The sequence below is a fragment of the Neurospora crassa genome, linkage group III (genome assembly GCF_000182925.2).
Source record: "Neurospora crassa OR74A linkage group III, whole genome shotgun sequence".
Lineage (NCBI taxonomy): Eukaryota > Fungi > Ascomycota > Sordariomycetes > Sordariales > Sordariaceae > Neurospora > Neurospora crassa.
This window is the reverse complement of record NC_026503.1, coordinates 3,610,350-3,635,743: the sequence shown is the minus strand read 5'-3', so window position 1 is coordinate 3,635,743 and position 25,394 is coordinate 3,610,350. Positions and strand designations below refer to the sequence as shown.

Below are 25,394 nucleotides of genomic sequence, written 5' to 3'. Positions count from 1 at the left end.
CAGCGGGCTATCGATAGATGTACCGGGAATTATTGAAAATTGGATATTCCTTATCTACCCTGTACCCCACATCTGCCGGCGGTATAGTGGAGCGCGGGGAAGCGGTACCCCGTAGGCGTATCCACACTGCCGCCGTGCCCGTCGCAACTGTGCCCGCCTCACTGCTCGCTGTGGCCTGGGCACGGCGGCGCCCGCGATTGCTGCATTCAGCGACTAGCATTCCTCGCTGCTGCAACCGTTGCCAAATGCAACCGCCAATGCACCTCCGTCGTCCTACCTGACCTGTTACAATTCATTGAAAATCGAGGTTGCGAGATTAGGTGCCAGCCAGATCTTGCCTCGCCAACGTCGACGACATACTTCAACCTCACTCCAATCGGCAGCCGTCCCCCAACGACCTGGCAACTCCTCACTCTTCTTCCGACTTGTCACCTCTTCTTCCGACTCCTACTGTCCTTCACCATCTCCTCGCCCATCATCACCTCTTCAAACCTCATCCAGTCTCAAGTTGCTTCTTCGTCTGTTTACCCTTCACGACCGGTTGTCCCTGACCAGGAAAGGCAAGGGTTGACTGACCGTTGACAGTCCCGCTGACTGTCAGAGGTAAGTCAGACCATCTATCAGACCGGCCCCTTACGACCCCGACTCCCAACGTCTCTCACCGAGTACACGCGTGCACATTCATACATCTCACATCGGCGAGGCATTCTCATCTCGTTTACGTTTACACAGCCGCTCTTTACTCACTCTTACTTGCCAGACCGACTGCCCGGTGTTCCCTTGCCCAGCACTTACAAAGCGACTCTTCACCACCACCTAATTTGGTAATCCGAGCGGCTACGGACTTGGACCTGGACCCAGACTTGGACTAGGGACGGATCGGGAAGCAAAGTTGAGGGGCCATTGCCCGTGGGATAACTGAAATTCTCTATTACTACCACGATCCAGGTCCATCCAACCAGCAAGGGTAGCGGCAGCACTGCAGCTGCTCTGACTTCAACATGGAGGTAAGCAAAACAAGATACACGCCGTTTTCTCTTGCTCTTTTTCTTTTGCTTCTTTTTTTGTTCTTTACCATTGTCCAGTCAAGCCTTTTCATCCGCTTCCCCTTACCCTGGTTACTACTATGAAACTTTGTCTATCCGTCTTTCTGCCGGTCTGGGACACTGGGAGAGTCTGCCTGCCAATGGGGATCACGGAACCGACCGATTTGTATCTGCAGATGGGTGTGTTCGGCTTTCCAATGTTCCACAGACACCGTGGTGGTGTCATTCTATGACACTGTCCCTGATCCGCTCGGGTCATCAATCTTGTTCCGTCGTTATCCCGCAGAGTAAATTCGGGGGAAGGATCAGTGGAGACGAAACCGCCCGTCTGGTTCAGGTTTCCTCTTTGATACCGGATTTTGAGGGAGGATAGCGGCATCGGTTAGAGATGGATGAGGTGCCGTCTGGACGTTGAGAAAGTTTGTCACGCCAAACCAAGATTAGTCACCACATGACCGGCCGGCTCAGCGATCTCCGACAAACTCCATGCAACCAGTCCCATCTTGCATCCCTTGGATATGTTACTCCAATAGTTTGCAGAAGGACTTGTTTTTCTTGGTCCGTTGTGCGGCCAGTCACCTCGTCGCCATGGCTGTCGGTCATTGTATGTGCCGAGCCATTTCCGTCGTTGTACCACCTTGGAAAATGAGCCACCTCTTCCTTTTGCCCGTATCTTTCCGTCAGCAACGCCTGACACATATTTCAGGTGGTCTTTTGCTCCGAAAGTACAAGGCAACAAGGTTCGCCAAAAATTGGGTTATACTCGGAACTCTTGAACACAGAGGCTGGTTGCCCAGCGTCATCTTGTCACTTTGGGCTTGGCACCGGCATTTGATGGGAATGGCTATAAACGCGTCAAATAACGGCTTCCCGTCCCTGTTTCTGTCGTCACTCGAGCGGCTACTTATCGATGTCTGGACCGCATTGTGCTTCTTGGTACCCAATCTGCGAGAAGCTACCCCTGGATGATCAAACAAACAAGGGGACATACAAGCTAGTGCCTCAGCGATACTCAGCTGTTGAGATACTCCCGGTCTGTTGTCCATATCACCGCTGTCGATAGTGTCGCTTCGGTCGCCGAGACACAAGGGACTTTACACGGCCTCCCTTTCTCAACGAGTAATATCCGTTTCGAGGTCGTCATACCTGGTCTTCAAGTCATCACAGCTCCTTCATTCTACCCTCATACTGGCGTTTTTCATCATGGCATCTGCTTTCAGACGAGGCAGTGAAGCTCTCTTCGATCCCAGCACTGAGCCACGACCACCATGTGTTTCCAGGCGTCCTAGTAGGGCAATGCTAAATCTTCATCGTGTTTATGAGCAGAATCGACAACGAGTTCAACAAAATCTCAAAGATGGTGTCAAGGTACCCGAACCGATAGCAGTCCCTCATGCCAAGGGCAAGCCCCGTCTTCTCCTAATGGGGCAGCGAAGGTATGATAGTCGTGCGTATCACAATTGCGACTTGCGCTTACACATGGACAGGAGTGGAAAATCGTCTATATCAAGCGTCGTTTTTCACAAGCTACCGCCAAATGAGACATTATTCTTGGAGTCAACGGCCAGGATCCAAAAAGATAGTTTAAAGTGAGAAGGTTTCCCTTCCTTTTTCGGTCTCTTCTTCTGACAAACTGATCACAGCTCGTTTATGGAGTTCCAAGTCTGGGATTTCCCTGGACAAATCGATGTTTTTGACAACCCCGCCTTCCCCTTTGATATGGACGCTATTTTCGGCGAGATTGGCGCTCTCATCTGGGTCATTGACGCCCAAGATGATTATCTCGAAGCCGTTGCACGCCTTAACGCCACTATTCTCCACCTACAGCGCAGCTACCAGCACATCAACATCGAAGTTTTTATCCACAAAGTCGACGGCCTTTCCGATGACTATAAGCTAGACATCCAGCGCGACATCACCATCCGCATCCAGGATGAGCTGTCGGACCAAGGGGTTGAGAACGCACCGGTGAACTTCCACCTCACCAGTATTTACAACCACAGCATCTTCGAAGCCTTTAGTAAAGTTATCCAGAAGCTGATCCCCCGCCTCGGCCAGCTCGAGGCCATTCTCACCAACCTATGCCGGACCTGCCGCTTCGAAAAGGCCTACCTGTTCGACGTCAACACCAAGATCTACATTGCCACCGACAGCACGCCCGAGGATATGGCATCGTACGAGATCTGTTCAGACTACGTGGACGTCATCATCGACTTCACCGAGGTATACGGCAGCTGGCAGCGGACCCCGGAGTGGCGCAAGCGCCTCGAGGGCCCTCCCTGGGAGCAGAAACTCGAGGACCAGGTCGCGTGCGAATGGGCTGAGAGCGGCATGGTGTTGGCGGATGCGCAGCGTCCTATCATGCTCCGCGAGGTGGATAGGTTCCTGGCGCTCGTGGCTATCATGAAGGAGGGCAGCTATGAGAAGATGCCGCAGATCAACATGAATGTGGACGTTGTTGTTAAGGGGTTGACGGAGTTCTTTGAGATTACAAAGTCCAAGATGACGCCGACAGCCGTGCCAGGGGGTGTTACGGCTGTGGGAGGGAATGGGGTGATGAATGGCCACGGGGTGGTGGGTGATGGTCGTTAGGGATTTCATCCGGTTGTTTGAGGCCGTCAATGAAATGCTGAGATGAGCAAAGAGAAACAAAAGAAGCTTGGCGTGGGAGGCTACCTTGATGAAGAATTATATCCTGGCTTTTGTCCTTGATGTAAAGAATACAAAAAACAAGCATATTTATCCTGTTATAGTCAGCTCCAACTACTACTGTTGTCAATAACGCAACGGCAGCGAATCAACAGCTGAGTGTGTGGGTATACTGACACATAAATTCAGAAAGTCCCGCGTTCTCTAGGCTATCAAAGAAGAGACACTTTACATGTAAAATCATTGTGGGACTTTCTGTGGCTACTTGCAGTTTTTGACGGTCAAAATTACGAAATGATAAGATGTTGGCTTGCTCTTCTCTTGGGCGATGCATCATCTGCCCACACTACGCAGTAACTGATACCGGTACCGGATACCCAACTCGCATCTGCCGTGCCTTCCATCATTTTTCACGCGAGAACCTCACGACCGATGTCGCAGGAGCGGTGGGTGGTAATAGACCGAACTCTTCCATCGCAACTACCATCTTAATGATTACGGAGATGGAACATGGTGACTGGCAGGAACCACCTGCATCCGGTCTGATTGTTGGCCACGCTTTTGAAGGCTTCAACCAGCACATTCAAATGAAGTGTAATGACGGATGGTACTTGGTTGGCTGGGTGCATCGCGACGTTTGACTATAAGGAGTTGAGATAGTAGAGTTGAACGGAGAAAGTAGCAAGTACAATATACAGAGAAACATCATAAGATCACCAAGTTCACCACCTTGGGTTCCTCCTGCCCTGCTGTCTTCCAGACCGCAAGTTGTATTCTTGATAGAACTCACTAGACTTCGTGTCTTTTGCTTTGCAGAGGAATGCGATATCTGTTTGAATACCTCTCACAGTCTCCCCTTTCAGTTGAAGTACCTCTAAAGATGTACTTTGCGAGACCTACAATAGATAATACGTGGTTTCAGCCTAGACTGGAAGAGAGTTAAGAAGTATGTGATTCAAAGTCAGCCCAGATGAGTTAAATGTAGTTTTCAATTCTGCTGCAACCCTTGACTTCAATAAACGAAATGTCTTCTTCTAGGTAACTACCTGGACTGCTTTGGTCTTCTGAGACGACTTACTATCACGGTTTATCCAGAGTAAAAGCAGCGGACGCATGTCTAGTCAATAAATAGTGAACCCCCGGCTGATATATATTCCATAGCGGCGATGTACGCATCTTTGACTGTTTCTCTACCCTCGCCGCCGTCTCTCTTCCTCAAGAGCGCCTCGCCGAGCATATGTATCTATGCTAATCACATGATATGCGGACAACTATGTCATCACCAGTCCACCCATCTATCTCTCACAAATAGCTTACCGAAACACTACTCGCCAATGATACCTACCGACACCACCGAGACTCTTTTCCCAAACATACGCCAACGCCAACATCTGTCAACATGAGCAGCAGGGAGTGAGCACTAAGTTTAGGTAGGCAGCAGCACCCAGTCATTGTCCTTTGCGCCTTCGTGGCTTGCGGTCTTGCCAGTAAGACACTGGTAGAACTCACAAGCAATGTTCTGAACGAACGAACGGCCTAACCACGTTTTATCACATTGTCCTGCCCGTCTGTCTGTATTATGACAGGTTGGCATATGCTTTCAAGGCGGAATACCTATTTCTCATTTGATGATCTGACATCCCTCGCATCACTGAGAGACAGCATGACAATTGAATAGGCATACAGCTCTGCCTTGTCTACTTGTCAACTTGTTAATTTGCAAGCTTACGAACAGGAAGCAAGGGCGAATGTTTGATTTCAGCTGTAAGTGATGATGAGTTTCTCGATGTCGCCGCCGATCCGGGGTTCCTCTTCGTCGGGCACATCGTATAGTTCCACACCCCCCTTCAACCCCCTCCCCCATCTTTGAGTTGGTCTTGATTACCGATGGCATCAGCATTAGCTTGACCGAGGGAAATCAAGCAAGAGAGCAACGAGCAGGAACAGCAGCGGCCTGACTCCACGGCCAAGCCCGTCACTGCCCCGTTTCTGTAGTGTACGGTCTCGAGCGCCCCGGGTCACCGAACCCAAGCAACCACAATGGAGTTGATCTAGACCAACCACTTTGAGTTAATGGAGACAATAGTGATCCAGTCAGATAGATCGCTTCCGAACGTATGTGGCATTGCCATGGAGTGCGCGATGAGAGTTGGGGTATGAACTAACGATATTTGGTGTGTTTTGTGTGGCAATGAGTTAGTGCACACAATCGGCGGCCGAAATCTAAATATACTTCATATCACTCAATGTGCTTGGACCCTGGACCCTGAAGTCTGGAAATCGTTCAAGTTCAGAGAATGAGGCGCAAAAACCGAAATGCTTACGTATGCAGTGACATCGGACGAGCGACACTTTCGAGAAGTGTCACCGTAGTTGTGGCGGAAAAGAGATGGCATCGGCGGCTGCCACGTCAAGGGCTGCCTCCCGCCCCGCCGCGGCAGCCCCACCTACCGGCCGGCCGGTAAGTTGGCCACCATCCCGAAGCGAAGCGAAGCGATGCTCACAGATACGCAGTGTTGCCCTTTTCCCCTTTCGGATATATCCGAACTAAGGTTTCTAAGTCCAACACACACTTTCTTTCACGATCTCCCGTGCAGGGGCTTTTTCATCTCAACGTGGAGGAAACCCCGTCAAGATTGACACCGTGACCAGTGGTGCTGCCGAGCTCCGAAGATATCGAGGCGCAGGCAGCCAGGATGAAAATGTATGTTTCAAGCCTCGGCACTTGCAGCCACACCGCTCCATAGAAGAGCTTTTGCTTCATGGACAGCCCTGGAAAGTTTGAAAAAGTTTGTGGAAAACCAGAGAACCTCCAGCGCCCATACCCACCGTCCTAGCTGTCGAGTCACCAGCATGCGCTGGACGCTGAGTTGTTCGTGAGGACTCCGACTCTCCATGAGGCCATCTTCAGCTCCGCATGGATGTGGCTAGGGCTCACTGCTTAAAGGTCCGTCTTGATATGTAGTAGAGGGGCTACCTATGACGTCATGGCTTGGCATTCCAACGACCCTTTTGCGACCACTGGCTCGCCTGGTTGACGACCGACCACCAAAAAGTGTTCGCAAAGCCGAGCGGATCTTTACATTGAAACGCGCACGACGCGTCTTGCATTCCTCTATCCCCAATGAAACGCAGCTCGCCAGGCCTGCGCCACACCTCCACACCTTGCCGATTTCGCCGCTCTCGTTGATCAACATGTAGCCGGTGTTATTCGTGGACAGGCGTCCATACACTACACTAGTTCTAGCAGGCGATTTGAACAAAAGTCCGGACACTCACTGGGTCTGGTTCGGTATAAGCGTGTCCGGACTAATTGTTCACATCGCCTGACTAGGTACGGCGAGAAGCCTCTCTGAAAGGGGCATATGCTGGAAGTGTCGTGCGTGTGACGTACACGTACGGCTCGTCCACCTCTCCTTCCCTTCGCTGGCCTCAAGTTTCAAGCCATCCTCCAGTTATCGTGGTGAGGACTCCAACTGGTGGTGTTGGGGTTAACGCACCAGACAGCGACCTGAGCCGCTGGAGAGTCCGCCATTTCACTGAGAGATGGAGCTCAACAAGAGGCTTGCCACCGGTATTGTCATAGCCCGATGGTCGGTCCGCCTGCAGCCAACTACAATAGGTCCTGGCTGACCGTTCGAGGTTAAGGATATAATATTTCCGGCGGTCCAATAGCCTCGTCGTCGCGCCGTGCTAATATTGATCGCGGTGCTGGGTATGAGTCAACGGCTGCTCGGCTTGCTCTCTCACTGGATGTATGATGCAGTCGTGCTTCAGATTCGCGTTCACGCCCGCCGCGCTGGATATGTGACTGGATACACATCGGCGGTGCTAGTCCCGTGAGAACAGATCGGCCCTGCAGTCGTCCTCCCAGTTAGCCCAGCACACAAATGGAGATGAGAATCAAGAACCACCCCCGTTTTTACCCCGTCATTTCCCCGAGTTCATTCGGCCGAGCCAAGCTGTAGCAGCTAGGGAACATCGGGCTTGAGGGGAGTGAGGGTGTGTAATCAGTGAAATTGTGTCAAGGGACGAGGCGTCTTGGTCCTCGAATGGAGGAAGAGGATATCGACAAGGACAAGTCCCATGGACGCGCAGGTCGCAGCACAAGTAATGCTTGCGAAACGGAAAACATGCAATTGGCTTCTCCAGGTGATCAAGGTCCATGGCCAGGACGACGACGAGGTCAGATCAGGTTGATTGTCGCGTGAATTTTCTCGTTTATCTTGGGTTATCCCGCGATGGGCAGTTTGCGCCGAAGGTCAAGTGACTGGCTCTTCTGGCGCTCCGACTCGTCACCAGACCAGGACGGCGCGGTTCAGGGTTTTTTTTTTCTTCCACCCCATGCTGTTCGTCCCGGCAGATTACTGGGGCTGCCGTTTCCATCCGTGATAGCCATGTGCGTCGTCCCTTTTCAATATGCTCCGATTCCGTCCCCATCACGGTTTCGTCCCTTCCGATTTGGGCCTTGCTTGTGATTTTCGCATGATGAAACAACTTACAAAGTTGAATAAGAGCATGGGCGATGGACTAGCGCAGACCCCAGAATAAAAGAAAGCTAGGGGCCCACTGGTCGAAATCCGCACGCAAACCGGCAAGTGGCGGGTCTGTCGCCTCACCTATGTACTACTACCGCCTGGCGCTGGCTGACAATTTCACAGTCAATACCGTAACTCTGATCTCCGTTACGTGCCAAGACCAAGCACATGAATACGTGCCAAGCCAATTGTGGCTGCCCCCCTCAGCTTCCAACTTTACTTTGGATTGTTATGGAAGGAATCTGGTCGATTGCAACACCCACCAACAACAACTTCTTCACTTTCAACTTGTCGGTTTTCATTCTTCGTTCCCAATATGCACAATGCGCATTGTCTGTTTCGTTTCTGCCGTTGCATACTTCTGCAGTTGGCATCTCGTTCCGCTCCTGGCCGCACAGCCCCCTTCTCTTTTGCCGTCCCCGTTCCCGTCCAGTGGATTTAAATAGATCCAGGGTGGGAGAAACCTCACAAAGGTGGTCGCAGGTCGCCTTGGTCGCCTCTCAAGTGGGCAACGTGAGCAACCAAGACAACACCCGTTCAATGGCAGCGCAGCGTCAAGTGCCCTAGACCGATACCTGCCGAGCTGTGTCTACTTGCCGCCACGAGGGCGCATCTAGGACTGTTTCGACCTACACCCTCAACGGCCTTCCACGAGAGGACAGCCGTTCAGGTCACCCCCATGGTAGCGAGCAATGCGGAGCTACTCACATGTTACCCAATCCCATGAGCTCGATTCCCTTGCTTGTTTCGTTGCTACCTGCCGCTTGCTGCACCCCCTCCCCCCAAGGATGAAGAAAGACACAGCGAGATCGGGGGTACGAAACCCACGGAGCCAGGAACCAAGCGGTCCACTGTGTCCCCATGTCTGATACTCCCAGGCTCCATATCGCGAGGCCAGACTCGAGGTTGCTATGCACTACGGAACTCTCGAGGCCCCAGTGGACGTGGTGAACAAGATTGGTTCATGGCTCCGGTGGTGGCATAGGAGACATTCTTCTGTCGTCATGTCGGATTCCCCAAAAGAGGCACCAAAGCCTTGGTTATACATAGTACAGCTCGGAGATGATCATATGCCGTGACTCTCCAATCGCAACGGGTTTCTACATATTCCTTCCACTGCTCCAGAAACTTGGAGTTTTGTGTTCTCGTCATCAAGACATGGACTTTTTCCACCTCGACACCAAGTGGGTGCTCCTCTTGTGGCTTGCTGCCGCAAATCCATGGCTTTATATTTTCTCATTTTCTCCAAATTTCTCTCCTCTCAGATGATTCATGGGTGAATATCTCGCCTTCTGGGGCCACCCATTCGTTCCTCTCCTCCTTTTCAGACCAATGAGATGCTCCAATGTCGGCCTTTTTTTCTCTTGATGGAGGCCGAGGGCGCTCAGAGCTCCAGCCAATGAGGCTCAAAAACAGGGGTCTGACTTAAACAACCTTTGCTCACCTTCCCGCACTAGCATGGCAGCTTCTGGTCATATCCCAACATACGCTCTCTCACAGGCTGACGCCAACCCTCCTACCCTTTTGTACCTTTTTCACACCTTTATTGCCGTTGGGACATCCCCTGTCTTTGTTCCACACGTGCTATAGACCAAGCTGGGAGTCTCCTGGATCATTCTTACTCCAAAACTCCTTCAGGGGTGTCTATGAGGAGAAGAAGAGGGGAGAAATGAGTGGTCAAGCCGGCAGACAAGTCCTCAATGACTCCAGTTTGAGACTACTTTTCTGGTTTCTCACCCCTCCCGATGACTTGCTTGGTTTGGACCACTAGCCGGCCCCAGGCGTATGCAAGCAGTACACTACCTTTCGGTAGATGATCGTGGATCTGGTCAGAAGGTGTGGGCGAAGATATCACTGGCAGACTGGGTCTAGAAGCAAGCCTCGAGAAGGCGGTTTTGTTCCAGGGAAAAGGAGCGTCCCGGCCCACTGGCAGCGCGCTTGTTGCGTTTCATGTTGGGGAGTTGAGGATTTATGGACAGGAGCAAGCGATTGCGCCCTCTGACGATCGACTGGGCGACAAGTTAATCATGCCATATCCTCTTCAGGATCCCTCAACGCCCGTTCTTTATGATTAAGGTATCCTGTTCACTCTGGGTTCACTCTGGGTTCATCTGGCCCCGCGTTTCAGCAATCGTGGCGGACGCTCCCACTGGTTGACAGTGTCAAGGCGACTCAACACTTCCACGAGTGGGAGCTTTGCATAATCTCACGATGTGGATCAGGCTTTGAAGATGGTGTGTTACGGCAAACCAGACATTCCTACGAGTCATATGCAGCTCACCATTTACAGCAGTAAAGATACCAGTGTCCACCAGATACGGATCCTCTTCCCCTCTGCTCTTAGTAGCCGCGCGTGCGGCTTGCATCAGACCAACGGCTTGCTAAGCATACTGCTATCAACAGTCATGTTGAGATCTAGTCAGATAATTTCAGCCCCCCTTACCGGCTCATAAACAAAAGGCTATATATTACATGATAGAACGGAAAACTCCATCAGGATCCGCCAGTGTCACAAAGGCACGTCGGTTGCTACAGCATTGTGCCAATGTCATCGCCGGTCGGTGACGAGTTAGATGGAATCCCCTTTGATATCATAAATCACAAAAGGTACTTTTTTTAAATGCACATTTCTTCTAGGTCTAGGCCACAACTAACGTACGGCGTAGTAGTATGATTTACCAAGCCATATCGGTGACAGTGAGACCAATTTACCATGACCTAAGACCGAGTAAGCATTATTACATTCGTGTTGGCTTCCTTCCCCGCAAAAGCTCTGATACATATTGCGAGTTAGCCTTGGCAACTGACAAGACAGTACTCTTCTGGTGCCTCAATTTCACAATTGAGGATATAGCCTCGTCGCGTTCACACGTGCTCTGGGAGGCTATGAGCCCAAAACCTGGATTAAGTGGATGTTTCAGATCCTTCGAGGGGAACAAGTCAATGTGTTGTAATCACCTCCAGCATCATGGTTATCCTATCGATGATCACGGCCGAGTAAATGAGGAGTGACAGATGTGAATAACTGTGAGCTGGGTACTTTTCTTTGATGTGGCTCGCGGTGGTAGTGGTTTGTGTGCCATTCATCGGCGGGGTCGTTGGTGTCTTCTGGGGAGCTGTCGGTTGTAGGTAGGTAAGGTACGTATCTCCAAGCACTAGCGCTCTGGGATTACCACAGCGGAGCCATGCTTTCCGTTTTCCCCGAAACGTAATGTAACTTACGCGTATTTTTCATAGCAGGGATACCACCCACTAACTCCCTGCTGACTGACGGTGGCGCTACTCTGTTTTTCCTGGCATCATTGTCCACATCTTGGACATCTGCAGTCTTCAGCTCTAGTTGCATGCCAGAGACCGGCCGATTCGTCTCTTGGTGCGTCGGGGTTTTTGTCATTCAGCATTGTGCATATGCATGGCTGAGCACAGCCTGCAGAGATAGACGAGGGAATTCGGAGTTACGCAAGCCCGGACGCAGTCAGTCAGGTACTGCGATAGGTCCTGTCAACCGCAATGGCGAGGACGTGACAAACTGAAGGGAGTTCCCGGCCTACACAGTACATACACATACCACGGGACTCCAGGTACGCACATATCCCAACATCTTGGCCACGGAAAGTGGCGCCGCGCGAGTTTGAAAAGAACGCACTTTGGGCTCTACAGTACGCTACAGTACACACACAGCTCCGGAGAACCCTGGCATCTGGGGTCGAGTTGATCGATGCCAGGCTCTTCAGATGCCCTGTCCGCCCGCCCGTCACCCGTGGTCTCCGGTAGCGTTGAAAAGTTTGTCGACTGTGAAAAACTTCAAGAGAGGAAAACCGGATACCCGAGATCTTGGCTTCCTTGGAATATCGTCCTGTTGGAACCCAACTCTAGCTTACAGATGCTTGACTGTCGGACTACCCTATTACACGGAGCTAGCCCGGAAGCCATGGAGCCATGATAATGGGCTAGGCGGACCCGACGTCGTCGATACAACATACGATAGATAGCACGGGGATTTGGGACTTGAGACGGGGCTCTTTTCCGGATTGATGATGCTAACTAGGTAGGTTTGACCATTCCTACTCCATCAATACGGTTGAAAATGCAGGCCAGATTGGGACATGAGACTTAGTCCATGGCCTTGAATGGCTGTCGAAAAGTGGCTTGAAACAGAAAGTGACCTCTCAGGCTTCGGCGCTGACTGGCCTCCTGACGATGGCAACATGCTCTGATTTTGGCGAGTTTTGCCAACCAACAGCAGCTGCAGCCAGTGCGGTGTAGCGGGCCCCATCTGGACCTTCCGGGCTTGTGGCTTGTCCGGCCACTAACGCGGGACGCATTCAAGATACACCCCCCCCCCCCCCCCCCCTCTTCTCTCTTCTCCGCTCTGGTGTCCTCGTCGCTTCCATGTTGTGGTTGCCCTCCCGTCTTCGTGTACACTACTACACACTAATGTACCTATGCATGCAGCTGTAGGTAGGGATGTTGGTGGTGTAGTATGAAAAAAAGGGCTCGAAGGGGGGCAGTGGCAGTGGGCGACAGCGCGAGTGACGGCAACGACGGGTACGACTATAACACCCACTACACCCCACCGTCCTAAGCACCCAGACTTTCTACACGAGATTTCTCACCCTCCTTCTTCTCCCTCACGAGCCCCTCGTCTCCCGTTCTTCTCTTTTCATTTGACGTTGCCGGCGAGTACGCTAGGCCCTTGTCTTGGGACTGCCCGCTTCGTCACCTTGCTCACCTTGTTTCTTATATTCTATTCGTTTCCCATCTCAATCCCCCCCTGTGTTTCCCGTCTCCCGTCAAGCGCTACAGTGTGCTCTGTCACTCTCAGGTCTCTCACTTCACCTCACCTCGCCAGCCTCCCAACTTTCAACTCACAACCGGCCATAATGCCAGTCCAGCTATTACCGGCCTCGGCCGCCGCCTTTGCCCCAAGAGCATCTTCCGTCAACGTCGTGCTGGGTTCCAAGGTTGAGCCATGGTTGACCAAGACACTGAAGCGCATCAACAAAGTCAAGAGGCCTCTCAACAGCGTACCCCAGCACACAAAATGCTTGACTGAGACCCTGTCCTCACCGAATGCCATCTGGATCCTGGCTTCGCTCATGCTCCCCAAGGCTCCCGAAGACAAGCTCAAGAACGACTCCAACCCGTTGGTTGAGGCCATCGCCAACTATCAGCTTATCCACCTGGAGGCTTACATCGTCCACGTCGACATGGTCCTGAGGAACGAGGTTGCCTTCAAGCTTACCCCCGACACCATCGAGTCGCTCATCGAGTACCACAAGGACGTCCACTGCCCCAACACCAAGGCCAGCACGTACGACTGGTCTGAGAAGGATCAGCAATGCAAGAAGCTTCACGACGACTTTGTTCAGGCCATCAACAAGTTTGTCTTCACCACGCACGTGACGGCTTTGGAGGGTCTCGAAGAGGAGGGAGCTGGAGAATTGCTGGATGGTAGGAGCGAGGATGTCAAGAGTGCCGTCATGAACCTCTACAAGCCGCTGCTGCCGCCTCCGCCTAGGATCGTCGATGTCGTCCGTCAGCCTCCTTTGTTGCCCAGCTCTCCCGCCAATGTCAGCATGTGGTCGCAACCCACAACGCCCTCGTCGCTGCCTGCTCCTGTCGAGTCGTGGAGAGTCCTACCGTCGAGCCCCAGTGTGGCATCATCCGGATCCGCCAGCCCCCCCATGTGGGCAAGCATGGGTGTCAGCGAGGTGCAAATGCCCTCACCTACACCTGCTTATAGCACGCCGTCCTACAGCACGCCTTTCTCCTCGGCCGGCTACTACTACGGCTCTACGCTCGTCTCCGCCCCCCTTCCGCTACCCAGCATGCTTGCTCCTCATTGCGGAGTCAGCATGGGATTTAACAACTTCGGTTGGGATCGCTATCAGGAATACACCACGACAATGTGACAACCAACGTCTGCAACAACGGGCACCGGTTATCCAGGTTATCCAGCCGCGACGACTTCCGCATGATCGCCAGTGTTCTGGATCTTTTGAATATCCACAAATCCAGAACGCGGCACTTATGCCCATAGCGGCTGGGTGATTTGATCACACAAGCAAGAGGCACTTCGCCGTTTGGCATATGGATTCGGAGCGACATTCGACACTTCTTTCCTCAACCAACCCTCTCCTCTCTTGGTGTATCTACTCCCGACTGGTTTTTCTTTTATCTCACTACGGGTTAGCGGGCGAGCGTCTATTTGTTTTTTGTGCCATTTCAGTTTCTTTGGCTTTGAGATATCATCATCATCATCATCATCATCACCGTGTGCTTGGTCATCGGCTTTTCCTATTGTTTCAACCTCACATGGCAGGGACCTGGGGCGGGTAGTCTGTTTGCATTTACATCATGGCGGTTATAGGCTGGTTTGCGTGTTTTGCTTTTAAGAAGAAGACTGCAGCAATGCACCCACGGCTCGGCGGCGCAAGCCCGAGACAGAAACTTTCTTGATTGAGATTACCCCTTTTGTCTTTCACTTTCTTTCAATTCTTTTTTTTTCTTTTCCCCTTTTTTCCACTCGCAGGACACGGCATTCAAAAAGGCTGGCATTTGGAAGATACCCCTTTCGCGGTGTCTCGGGCTTCCCTCACGGGTTTACCCCACCGCACATTCGCTTCAAGACGTTTCCATCTTTACCCTTTATCTTGGATTTTCATTTTGTCTTACGGATGATGTTTACGGCCTTTAATGTTGACGAGTATAATCCCTGCGGCTACGACGACAAAGACGACTTCTAACGATACGAAGGGTTTTCCATCTTACGACTTGATGTCGAAGTGAAGACCGACGGACTCGAAGCAAGAAACGATTGACGCCACCGTTCGGATTATGTGCGCTCCTGATTAGAGGAAGAGAGGGGTCACCCGACACAAACGAGACTGGTTCTCGGGATCTTCCCTCTATGGCATGGCCGATTCAACACCATCTAGCCGCCGCCGCGTATCTGGAATATCGCAAACTTCGGCAGACACTGGTTGTCGACAAAGACCAACGATCTCTGATTCTCAGCCTGTCTATCTCGCAGATCCAGGAAGAGGCTCTGGGGACATTCAGGTTGGGGAGCAGAGGGGGGACTTGAAGCAAGGATGGTATTCTCCAAAACACGATGCAGAAAAAGAAGGGCAATACGGGATAGTGTACGGCACTCACTGCTGAGCAGTGAATGACAAACAGCATCATCACCTCCTTTCTGCCGTGTCAAGTCTGCTTTCTGGCCTTTCTCAGCCTCTCAACGCCACCGACACACTTGGACAAATTTGGTGAAGCGACTCTATCGATTATCCTCGTGGACTCTCGGGGGACGGGATCACTGCTGCGGCGTATGTCCTGCATACACTCTCGGATCGACCTGAGTCCTGCTAGACGGGATAGGACCGAGGGTTTCGTGGCTATCAGGCTTGCGTTTTTCCGTAGGTCAGGTCAAAGTTCCTCCGATGTGTTCAGTCAGGGGAGTCAAGGTATGAGGACGTTACCACCAGGTGATTTTGGTGGATATACGGGAGGGGGACTGGCCAGCGGGGAAACAAGTGTGGTTCATCTCACCGCATGCCAAAGCTTCTCCGTATCTCATACTAGTGGTGTAACGGTTCTTAGACCGGCCTCGCCTAGTTGGGATGGCTGAGAAGCAAGGCAGAGGCCTATGATTTGAAACAAGGTGTCCTGGCCGCTGGAGGAAATGCCACGCACTGTGCGCGGAACAAGAGCGACGAGTCACTTTTGCTGCGCGACCTGACTTTCTCGTTCTCATTCCGTGTTTGATGGCGTGTGCATTCACTCACCGGGAATTCCTTGCTTTTTCCTCATGGGTCTGGGATGCTGGCTCGGGGTTTTTGGATACTCGCTCTGTGAGTGAGTCGAGACGTGTAGTAGATACCCTGGTGGTTTTGGCCTATACGTTGTCATGAAGGTTGGAGTAGTTATACCAAGTTGCGGATATCATATCTGGAAGTTTTTCAAGCACGATATATCATGTACCTCTCTGCTCGATATGTCTGTTGCCCGCTGTGACTTGTGAGTCTTGCTCTCATCAAAATTGTTTATGATGCTACGTACATAATGAACCTGGAAAGACTCGGCAGTTATTCCCCCCCCCCCCTCCCTCCCCCCTTGTCTGCAGCAACGTGACGATCTCCAACTTCGGCTCCGAAAGGAAGAATGGACGAAAAGATAAATGGTTGTTACAAGGGTAACGTTACCCCTCGCGCCCGTTCGGAGTTCGGGAATACACCGTAAGTGAAAAGTTCCAAAGCCGAGGTGACAGTACGGGAACGGTACCACGCTAACTGTCCTACCCTATACTATCCTTCCCTACTTCACATGCCAACTAGTGTACTTGGGTACCGTCCGCTAAGCGGGATCTCGAAGGCAAAATTAAGACAATGTTTCTGTAATGACCGCGATTTGCACGTACGGATGGAAAGATACGGTTTCCGGACGCCATGATCAACCATGATATGGAACATACCGCAGTAGACATGATAAGAAAAAATCTTCAAGTGTCGATCTGAGTCTGACTGAGATCCGGGGGTCCTGGGGGGGGGTCCGTGGCCATGGACCACCAAAAAAAAGGCCAAGGAAGCGTAAGCTGGCCAGTCAAAAGCAAGAACAAGGGGGTCTTCAGGTTTTTAGTTCCTTTTTCTTCCGGTCGCCGTTCGGGACGCACCGAGGGCGGGGACCGTTCCGTTCATTGTCACACGACAACGAGAGACATCAGATGGCGGAACGAACTTTCTTGATGTTTTCCCTCACCGCCTTCGTCGCTGCTATTGTGGAGCACGTGCGTTGAAATCGATGTGGCGATGGGAAGATTTGTCTGACAGGTAGGGCCGTCACGGTGAGTGTGTGATGAGGAATGAAGGATTTACAAGGTGATGGCGTAGGGATGGAGAAGATGAGCGATGGTTACAGCGCTAAAATAACCTGGGCAATACCGGATGTTGCTCCGACCTCCAATCCTTTCTTCTACGTGTTTTTTTTCCGCGATACGCGGTAATAAGACGAAGCGACGTCGAGATACTACCATATGGAAGTCTAGACTAGATAGCGTAGTGTCACGACGATGATCTCCAGAATCCAGCCTCATGTCATCTACTAGTTTTACCGTAGTTGGTGTGGCTAGTATATCCTATCTGGCAAACTAAAAACTCACCTTACCATTGCCAAATGGGCCAGAATCTCACCAGTGAGACATTCCCGTAGAACGAGTCTAGTGTTGGATCGTTAGCGCATTCTTTCGAAGCTGAATGAATGTCTTTCGTGGATCCTTTGTTTGTTCCACACCACCTCCCACGAAAGAAACTTACTGCTGCTACGCTGACTGCAATATCCGGAATTTGCAGCGACGGACACTATATTGACTGCAATATCCGGAATCGTTGTGCATACGACGTACCCTCTCTTCCTCTGTCCTACCTAATTAACTGGAGAAGCTCAACACAATACATACATATGTAGTAGCTTCCACAATTGCGCTATCGTCCGTCCCGTCAGCCTGTCGGGCTGTTGCATACATACATAGCGTCATGTCCGGCCGTCCCTTACCTTTGCATATGTATGTATATCCACTTTCATAGCAGTTGTGCAACAGTAACCACTTTATCCTGCAGTGCTGAACTTGCTGATGCGCTTCAGGTTGATGACACATCAATGTGAATAGAAAGACCGATTTATCCGGCCGACGGCAACCGTTGTCAGACAGTCTGAGTTGAATGGCGGCGGTAGTCGGCTATAAAAAAAAACACAGCGAGGAATGGAACGGAAAAGGCAAGGGGAAGAAGAAGAAGAAGAAGAAGAAGAAGCGAAAGTTACGAAATGGAACAGAGAAAAAAAATACACAGAGCAGGGGGGCGCCAGGAAACACTTGTTTTAGCGTTTAGCGCCTCAAGCGGCTGCGGCCTGTTCAGCGACCGCTGTGGGGTTATCGGGGTGGGTGGGTGTGTCAACGGATGGACGTCTGGGGTTATTCCGATTTCATGGAGACTGCCCGATATTTGTTCAAGTTGCAAGCCAAAAGGAGCCCAAAGAAGGCCTCTTTGCATATTACTTACTGGCCTTTCCTTTAGACACAGTTTTGCGGCGCTGACTACACTACACAGGAGTGTCCAGCCACCAACCAGCAGAAGAAATTATTCTCGAGTTCTTGACCTTGACATTTCTCCATTTTACCTTGCAGAGAGAGACCTGGGGTGACAGCGCTTCGCTTCGCTTTGCCTGCGTTCTTGTTTACCATAGTAGGTATCCATGTACTTCGCCTGCGCGGACGGAGAAGTAACCTAGTGCGCATGACACCCACCCACCCACCCTCTCTCTCTTCTGCAATGCAGATTGCCTGCCTTCTCTGCATAGCCAGTCCGCCTCTTATAGGTAGGTTCGGTTGCTAGATATGCAGTATACAACAGTTGCAGTATACGCGGGCGGCAGTTTCCTGTTGGAGGCCTCAGTTTTGTTGTGTTTTTCTCTGCCGTCCATTACTCATCATCCTCCATCTTCGGCACTTGACGACGCTGGACGCTCTATAACACATACTCGACACCCCCCCGATATCGTACAGGTAAAGGATCAACTCTAAACGCATCATCTGCATATGCGAAACGAAATAAAACAAAAACAAGATCAGTTCGGATAGTCAAGCATCTATATATACCCTGAACACTTCATGCCTCCCTCTCCTTAGGCAGACCACAAAGTTTACATTTTTTCCAATGTGTATGTTCCTAGAGATCAATATGCGCCTGATGTCGAGTTGGGTAGTTCATCCGATGCTGTGGTCGGTTGTTTGTTACATACACACCACCCTCGTTACACAAAAACCGTTGCGTAACAGGACCCGACGCTAGGTGGGTACATACGTCTAACAGGTATGTAGCAGTGAAGACCTGGATCATAAACGTAAACAGAGAAAAGTAGGCAAAGCAAGGCAAGGCAAGGCAAGGCAAGGCATAACCCGACTGTGAGCAAGTATTTGAAAGTTGCAAAAGCCAAGTATTTGGGCAGGTAAAGTTCACAAGTCAGCGGCTGAAGATAGTTACTCAGGGTAGGTAGGTACGTGTCACTCACAAATCTTGGACGCTTTATTGTCAGATACTTCCATGGACTGCCTAGGTGGACGTCATGGCGGAATGGGCTGGGGAAGGGTGAGGGAAGGAAGGAAGGAAGAAGGGTTTACAATATAGTTCGTGAGATAATTGAAGATGGTACACTACGATATTTAGTCGAAGTGAAGTTCGCATATGTATGGGCTTAGCGTTTTACCTATGTTTAGTGGGTGCCATGGTAGGTCCAGCGAAGCATACTCATCCATAGCGAATATACTTAATTTACAACGTCTTTTCTTGATATAGACACCGCGCTGGGTTTTTCGTCAAGCGGTCTTCACAGTCTTTAGGTTTGCTATAATTGATATGCTTTTTGTTTTTCCTTTTCTCCAGCGATGTTGATCAGGTGCGTTGCGGGTGTAGAGAGTGTGCCAGGTTGAATGTGTTTCATGGAGGAGTGTAGTCTGTATTGGTGACACTATGACTGAAGTATGCCCAGGTGATATATCTCACCGAGGTATAAGTGAGAGACCGACATGTCTTGTTGTGTGTGAAAGGCCGAAGTATGACATTAAATCCATGGTCGGGGTCAAGGACAGGAAAGACAATAGCATTCAAGACTCTTCGTGCGCTCTAGTGCACATCTATCACCACGGTTTAGACTTCTAACAAACACCCGCTCACACTGCCGCCACAATCTCCAACAAACTACCATGCAGTCCTCCCTTCTTGGCAACCTCCTTGAACGCCTTCAACGCCTCTCCAACCGCCGACTCGGCGCCGACAACCTTAACCACCGCAACCGCGCACAGCAACACCCTCGCACAAGCCGCGAACACATGTTGATCACTTGTCCACTCTAGCGGCCCATCACTGTTCGCCCGTACTAGTCTGGTAAGGTACTCCAGCCCTTCCTCCGTCCACTTGCTCAGCTTGGCGAACGCAGGCCCGGACGAGAGGACGTCAGAAGACCCAGAAGCAGAGGCACGGGCGATGAGCTCCCGCTGCCAGCGTCTAGTCTCCCTCACCTCATCAATAAACAGATTCTGCTCCTCAGTGGCAAAGAGTGAGTCGTCGAACTGCAAAGCGGTGACGAGCTGTTCCGCTGCCGAGGTCAACTCGGAAGACTTTTCAGCAACTGGGGAGGAATTGCCGGTTGTGAGACGAGACACCAAGTGCTCTTGGAACTCCTCTTGCCCAAAGAACGTCTCGGACATCCAGACCGCTAGGCGATCAGCTGCCGAGGGGGGAACCATCTGCTGTCCGACCACGGGCGCGGCAGCGGCGGAAGCAAGATCGCGGACCTCGTCGTCGTCGTCAATTAGGGCGTCGTAGAGCGCCGAGAGTGCAGGCAGGAAAGCTGGGGACCAGTTTGCTTCTGTTGTAGACACGAAGCCGGTGAAGAAAGAGGTCAGAGAAGAGGCGGCCGCATAGCGCGTGTCGAAGGTATTGTCGATGTCGAGCGCGTCGGCCATCATGGCGCCCCAGGCCCGGAGACGTTGGGCCATCTGGTTGTCGATTCCGCCACAGGCGGCGGTGGTGGTGGTGGTAGCGCTGCGAAGAGCAAGGGCGGCCATGAGGGAACCGCTGGCTCGGATGATGGCGCAGGAGAGGTTGGGGTTGATCTCGCCTTGCTGGAGACCCTTCCAGGTTTGTTCGATGGTGGCCATGAAGGGGAGGCCGATAAGCTCAGCTTGACGACCTTCCTGGAGAAGGGCATCGATGAGATCGCCGAGGTTAGAGATCGCCGCTGCTTTGATATCGGGAGTAGCGGCGGTGGTAGTGCAGACTTCGGCGTAAAGGTTGGAGAGACCTCCAATGGCTTCGGTGGTAGTGATGGACTTCCAGGCGATAGGGACCATCTCAAGCAATCGCTGAGTAGTGTTGATGTCCTTGCTAAGGGTGTGCAGAAAAAGCGCCCGTAGGACCTTAGTGTCGGAGACTGCTGCGGCGTGGTAGACGCTGGCGATCACAGCCTCTGCATCCAGGAGAGCCGAAGATGGGTATTGCTTGGTCTTGTCCATCACCGTGGCTGAATCAGAGCCTGGAGTGATGGCGATGAGTTCAAGGGCCGACTGGTTGACGATGGGATCGATGCTTGCCAAAATGTTGAATATCTCAAGGTAGGCAGCCTTGACGACGGGGCATGTCTTGAAGTTGTCACTCTCGTCGGCAAGCCTGCGAAGGAGAACCTTGAGTTTGGATGTATCTTCGGAAACATCCGCACCCAGGCTGGTCTTGCGCTCCAGAACAAATCTTGTCAGCAGGAGGACACCATGGATGCGGTTGGCGCGATCCTCAGACTCCTCAAGGAGCCGCTGGATTTCTGCGACCCAATCTCCTTGAAGAAGGAAGGAGCAGAGTGTCCTGGCCGCAATTTCTCTGACGTGCCAGAGGTGGCTATCGAGGTAGCCTTCAATATGACCTTGGAGTTCAGCGCGGTAAGACTCGGGGGGGCCGGCACGACGAATGATGTCCAATGCCGGGAAGACGGCCTCCGCGGCGGCTGTCTTTGCATCTTCACCAAGAGCCTTGTTGGCAGACTCCAACAGTCCCAGAATAACACCTGGCAGTGTTGGGTACTTGTTATAAGAAATACGAACGGAGACACCGTCCCAGCCCGATTCGATGATGGCCTTGCTCTCACCCGTTCCAAGCAAGCAGTCGATAAGACTCCTCAGCAACAGGAGACCGCAGTTGCGAATGGCCCATCTATATCTCGTTAGCACTCGATCTGACTGCTGGTGCATGTCTGCAACTTACACTTCGGACTTTAGGTTGTTTGCAGCCAGCTGCAAAGTCCTGGCCAGGTAAGCCTCGGCCTTCTTGCTCAATAATGAGCTCTTGAAGATCTCTCTGAGCGAATTCAGAGCATGTACTTGTGGCAAGTTCGATCCATCAGTTTCCGCTTGCGTGACCGGCTTCTTGCCAATCTCCTCAAGCTCGCTGAAAACCTCGTTGAACGAGGGCGATTCAGCGTTGGCTGTCAGGATGCCGGCAACTAGAGAAGGAATACCCGCAGAGCGACGGGTGGTGGAGGCCTGACTCATGATGCAGTTGATTGTGCCCTTTTGAAAGTCAGTATACAGTACAGCCCAAGAGCCGTGATCAGTTCCACAACATACCTTGTACCATTCGCGAAGCAAAGTGTTGGACCCTGCAGTCTCGGGGAAGACAATGGGGAGCTTTTGTGTAAGCTGGCAACATGTCGTAAAAGTAAGAGATACCGTAGAGAAAGCACCACGATGCCTCAAGCTGGAAAGCTGCTCAAACGTCAAGTACCCGGTAGCTTGGAAAACGGGCAAAGGAGGGAACGGCACTCCCGGGCCTGGAGTGAGACGCAACGTCTGGAGCATCAGTCGCATCAGGTTGCTCGACTCGTGAACTGCACGGAAACTGTAACTCAATAGGTCTTTGGTGTCCAATCCCTCGATTTCCTCCATCTCCTCGGGCAAGTGGCCTTCCGGAGAGTCATCGCATAGCACATGCCTGACTGCTACCCAAATACGCTTGGCACAGTCGAAGACGCGCTGATATAATTGATGGATGGCTTCCAACTGTGTTTCGGAAAAGCTCTCTTTGGCCAGCACAGGCCACGCATAGCTGATGGCGGCAAAATCTGGATGTACGGGGTTCTCAATGGCAGCGTGGCCCAAGTCCTTCTCTGCCTTTGTAACCTTGTCTTCAAGACCACTGATGATCTTGGAAATGTGAGCAATTTGGAGATCTGCACCATCCAACCATCGGCACAGAAGTCCCTGGGAGCGAGCAGCGCCGTCACCGTGATCAGCGCGGCCAGTTCTGTCTGCCAAAGCCCGGGCTTTTAGGCAAAAGTCTTGCAGGACCTCGAGTTGGGTCTTGCTATTGAGACTGGGTTGTGCGGGGGACTTGATGATTCCTTGAGAGAACAACCCCAGAAGGTTAGAGGCGGAGTCTCTGACATCGTCAAAAGGGTCCAAGAGTAGATCCAGAAGAAGGCGGATCCAAGTGAAATCTGAAGATATTGACTTTGAAACGTCCTCATCGACAACATCATCCGTGGCACCAGCGTGTTTTCCAACCTTCAACGCCAAAAGTGCCGCTCTCATGGCTGTGATGTGGCGTTGGTAAGACGTTGTGGGCAAAAGCTCACCCTTCAAAAACCCAAGGTACCACGAGAAGAAAGCCTCGTGGCGGTCAAGTACCTCCCTGGCCTCGGTGGGACTCTTCAACAAGTTCTCAGGAGCGGGCTTCTTCTTTGATGATGTCGTATCCTTGTCCGCAGGCGCCGGGTTCTGCTTGCTGGCTGCTTGGGCAAGGCTTCTCTGGGCAACGGAGATGACGTTTTTAACACGCCGAATCAGGTTCTTCGTATAGCCGAGCACCTCGTTGCGCAATTTGGCGTCAAAGTCGGCATGGAAGGCGGCGAGGTGCTTCCTGAGTAGGTCAAACGCTATCCGGGAAAAGGGCTTCGTAGTGGCCTGGGATGAGACCAACAAGGAGAAAGCGCTGGATCTGACGGAGAGGGAAGGATGTGTGAGGAAGCTTTCGAGGACAGTGTCCCGAAGAATTACCTTGCTTGAAGACTGAGAAGCGTCAATATCATTGCTGGGTTCTTCCACGAGACCAAACCGCTTGCCGGTCTCGAGTGTCGCCAACTGGAGCAAGAGAGTCAGATCGGTCAGATCCTGTGTAGATCCGACGGGTATCTCGCTGCGGTTAAACGCCTCGAGCAGCTTCAGAGATTCGACCTTGTCAGTCTTGAAAATAGGAACTAGGACGTAGTTCTTGATATCCTCCAAGACTGCTGGTCTCTGGGCCACAGCCTCCTGTAGCCACGTCTTCCAGACCTCGACAGTGAACTTTTCGCTTTTTTGGGCCGCAGCAGCAGCCTGGCCAGTTAAACCCTTAAAAATATGCACAAGACATTTGCCGGCATGAGGGCAGACGTAGGGAAGCTCCATCCACGAGAACAGCTCAAAAACAAAGGACTTCCACACGGAGAGATGAGATAGGTCGGCGACAGAAGAGTCGACCTCGCGATACTTGCGAGCAACATCGTCGAGGGAAAGAACCTTTTTGTTCAAGAAGTGGTCCAGACACTGCAGGCCAGACTTGGTCAGTTGCATGGCAGACTTGCGAGCGACAATCTCCACGATGGTCTTGAGGATGTGTTCCTTCACTGCCTTCCCTGTCTCGGGTTTGGGATTAATGGTCGCCGAGGCCACAAGGACATCAAGAATCAGTCTCAGGGCACGATGCGGGTCGTGTTCATACCACTCAAGGTAGAAATGGAACAGCTTCGTTGAGACGGGCTCGGTGAAGGCCCATTCCTTCAGCTTCTCGTCTTTGGCCTTGGCGCATTGCTGAACAAAGCTGCAGAGCCTTACGACATCGTGACCGTTGCCGTGATACTGGCGAGACTCAGAGGCATTGCTGAACAACTTGGCAAATACTGCCTGTGCGATGCTAACACGGGTGTTAGTGAATGTCTGTATATGTGTGATTGAGAACTTCTCACAAAGAATAACTGGACACTGAAGATATCCGAAAGAAAAGAAACCTACGCTGGGAGTGACTCGGTGGGTTGTGACAACAGCCACTTGGTGATGGTGTTGGCATTTTCAAACACTTCGGGGCCCAGTCCGGCTAGCAGAGCGTCCGTGTCAATGGTGCTGCTGCCGGGGGCATTTTGCTGGACTTGGGTTGACTCCATCCCCGCAGTCCAAAAGGGAAGTTATGATTGAGGGACCGGGTTTAGACGTGCATCCGAGACTTCGTTGCAGAGTGATGATGACTGGGAAAGGGAGGCAATAAAGAAGGAGCGAAGAGTGGTAAGTGCCTGACCGTCAATGAGCCCCCCAGTGAGAGTTAGTGAGGGCCTGAAGTTACTGTGATAGTAAGTAATCCACCTCTCTGCTGGGCACTCGTGTAAAGTATGAGCGACGAGTTGTGAAATTTTGGGATCTTCAAAGGCCTATAGCATCACCCACTGTGTGTTTACATCCACTGCGCATGTTCTGGGGGTGAATCCACTCCGGCCACCGTGCTTGTTTTGGGTCTGAAGTTGCCTGCCGCCATGTCAAGAGATACCCCTGCACTGTAGCAGTAAAAGAATCCCCACGAACGAACCGTCC

General features: G+C 51.8%; 4 protein-coding genes across 5 annotated transcripts; 3 read left to right on the top strand and 1 right to left on the bottom strand.

Moving 5' to 3' along the window:
• Positions 1-182: 182 nt before the first annotated feature.
• Positions 183-3,823, top strand: NCU00376. 2 transcript variants are annotated; one of them, XM_011395524.1, is made up of 5 exons: positions 183-603; positions 761-1,007; positions 2,373-2,482; positions 2,534-2,635; positions 2,690-3,823. In XM_011395524.1, the coding sequence occupies exons 2-5, from the start codon at positions 1,002-1,004 to the stop codon at positions 3,636-3,638; spliced, it is 1,167 nt and encodes a 388-aa protein (XP_011393826.1). In that variant the 5' UTR covers positions 183-603; positions 761-1,001; the 3' UTR covers positions 3,639-3,823. The 2 variants fall into 2 exon arrangements, with proteins under 2 accessions (XP_011393826.1, XP_011393825.1); XM_011395523.1 differs by lacking the exons at positions 183-603; positions 761-1,007 and having other exon boundaries at positions 1,504-2,482.
• A 1,271-nt stretch (positions 3,824-5,094) lies between these two features.
• Positions 5,095-7,614, top strand: NCU00375 (hypothetical protein; the record flags this gene model as incomplete). The annotated part of the gene is made up of 6 exons (XM_952168.2): positions 5,095-5,108; positions 5,431-5,459; positions 5,782-5,810; positions 6,069-6,156; positions 6,293-6,399; positions 6,533-7,614. The coding sequence occupies 6 exons, from the start codon at positions 5,095-5,097 to the stop codon at positions 6,638-6,640; spliced, it is 375 nt and encodes a 124-aa protein (XP_957261.1). The 3' UTR covers positions 6,641-7,614.
• Positions 7,615-12,616: 5,002 nt separating this feature from the next.
• Positions 12,617-16,333, top strand: NCU00373 (hypothetical protein). Its single transcript, XM_952166.3, has one exon. The coding sequence runs from the start codon at positions 13,117-13,119 to the stop codon at positions 14,146-14,148; it is 1,032 nt and encodes a 343-aa protein (XP_957259.1). The 5' UTR covers positions 12,617-13,116; the 3' UTR covers positions 14,149-16,333.
• A 3,530-nt stretch (positions 16,334-19,863) lies between these two features.
• Positions 19,864-25,233, bottom strand: NCU00372 (hypothetical protein). Its single transcript, XM_952165.2, has 4 exons — positions 24,825-25,233; positions 22,404-24,726; positions 22,042-22,346; positions 19,864-21,990 (listed from the first exon to the last, which is right to left on the bottom strand). Exons 1-4 carry the CDS (start codon positions 24,971-24,973, stop codon positions 19,959-19,961), a joined length of 4,809 nt encoding a protein of 1,602 aa, XP_957258.2. The 5' UTR covers positions 24,974-25,233; the 3' UTR covers positions 19,864-19,958.
• Between the last annotated feature and the right edge of the window lie 161 nt (positions 25,234-25,394).

Bases quoted from the DNA above. Each gene is read 5' to 3' on its own strand.
- NCU00372 (XM_952165.2), bottom strand. From the start codon at position 24,973: ATGGAGTCAACCCAAGTCCAGCAAAATGCCCCCGGCAGCAGCACCATT. The intron at 24,727-24,824 runs GTAGGTTTCTTT...CACCCGTGTTAG, and splicing joins CCCACCGAGTCACTCCCAGC to CATCGCACAGGCAGTATTTG. The intron at 21,991-22,041 runs GTAAGTTGCAGA...AACGAGATATAG, and splicing joins AACAACCTAAAGTCCGAAGT to ATGGGCCATTCGCAACTGCG.
- NCU00373 (XM_952166.3), top strand. From the start codon at position 13,117: ATGCCAGTCCAGCTATTACCGGCCTCGGCCGCCGCCTTTGCCCCAAGA.
- NCU00376 (XM_011395523.1), top strand. From the start codon at position 2,250: ATGGCATCTGCTTTCAGACGAGGCAGTGAAGCTCTCTTCGATCCCAGC. The intron at 2,483-2,533 runs GTATGATAGTCG...ACACATGGACAG, and splicing joins CTCCTAATGGGGCAGCGAAG to GAGTGGAAAATCGTCTATAT. The intron at 2,636-2,689 runs GTGAGAAGGTTT...AACTGATCACAG, and splicing joins ATCCAAAAAGATAGTTTAAA to CTCGTTTATGGAGTTCCAAG.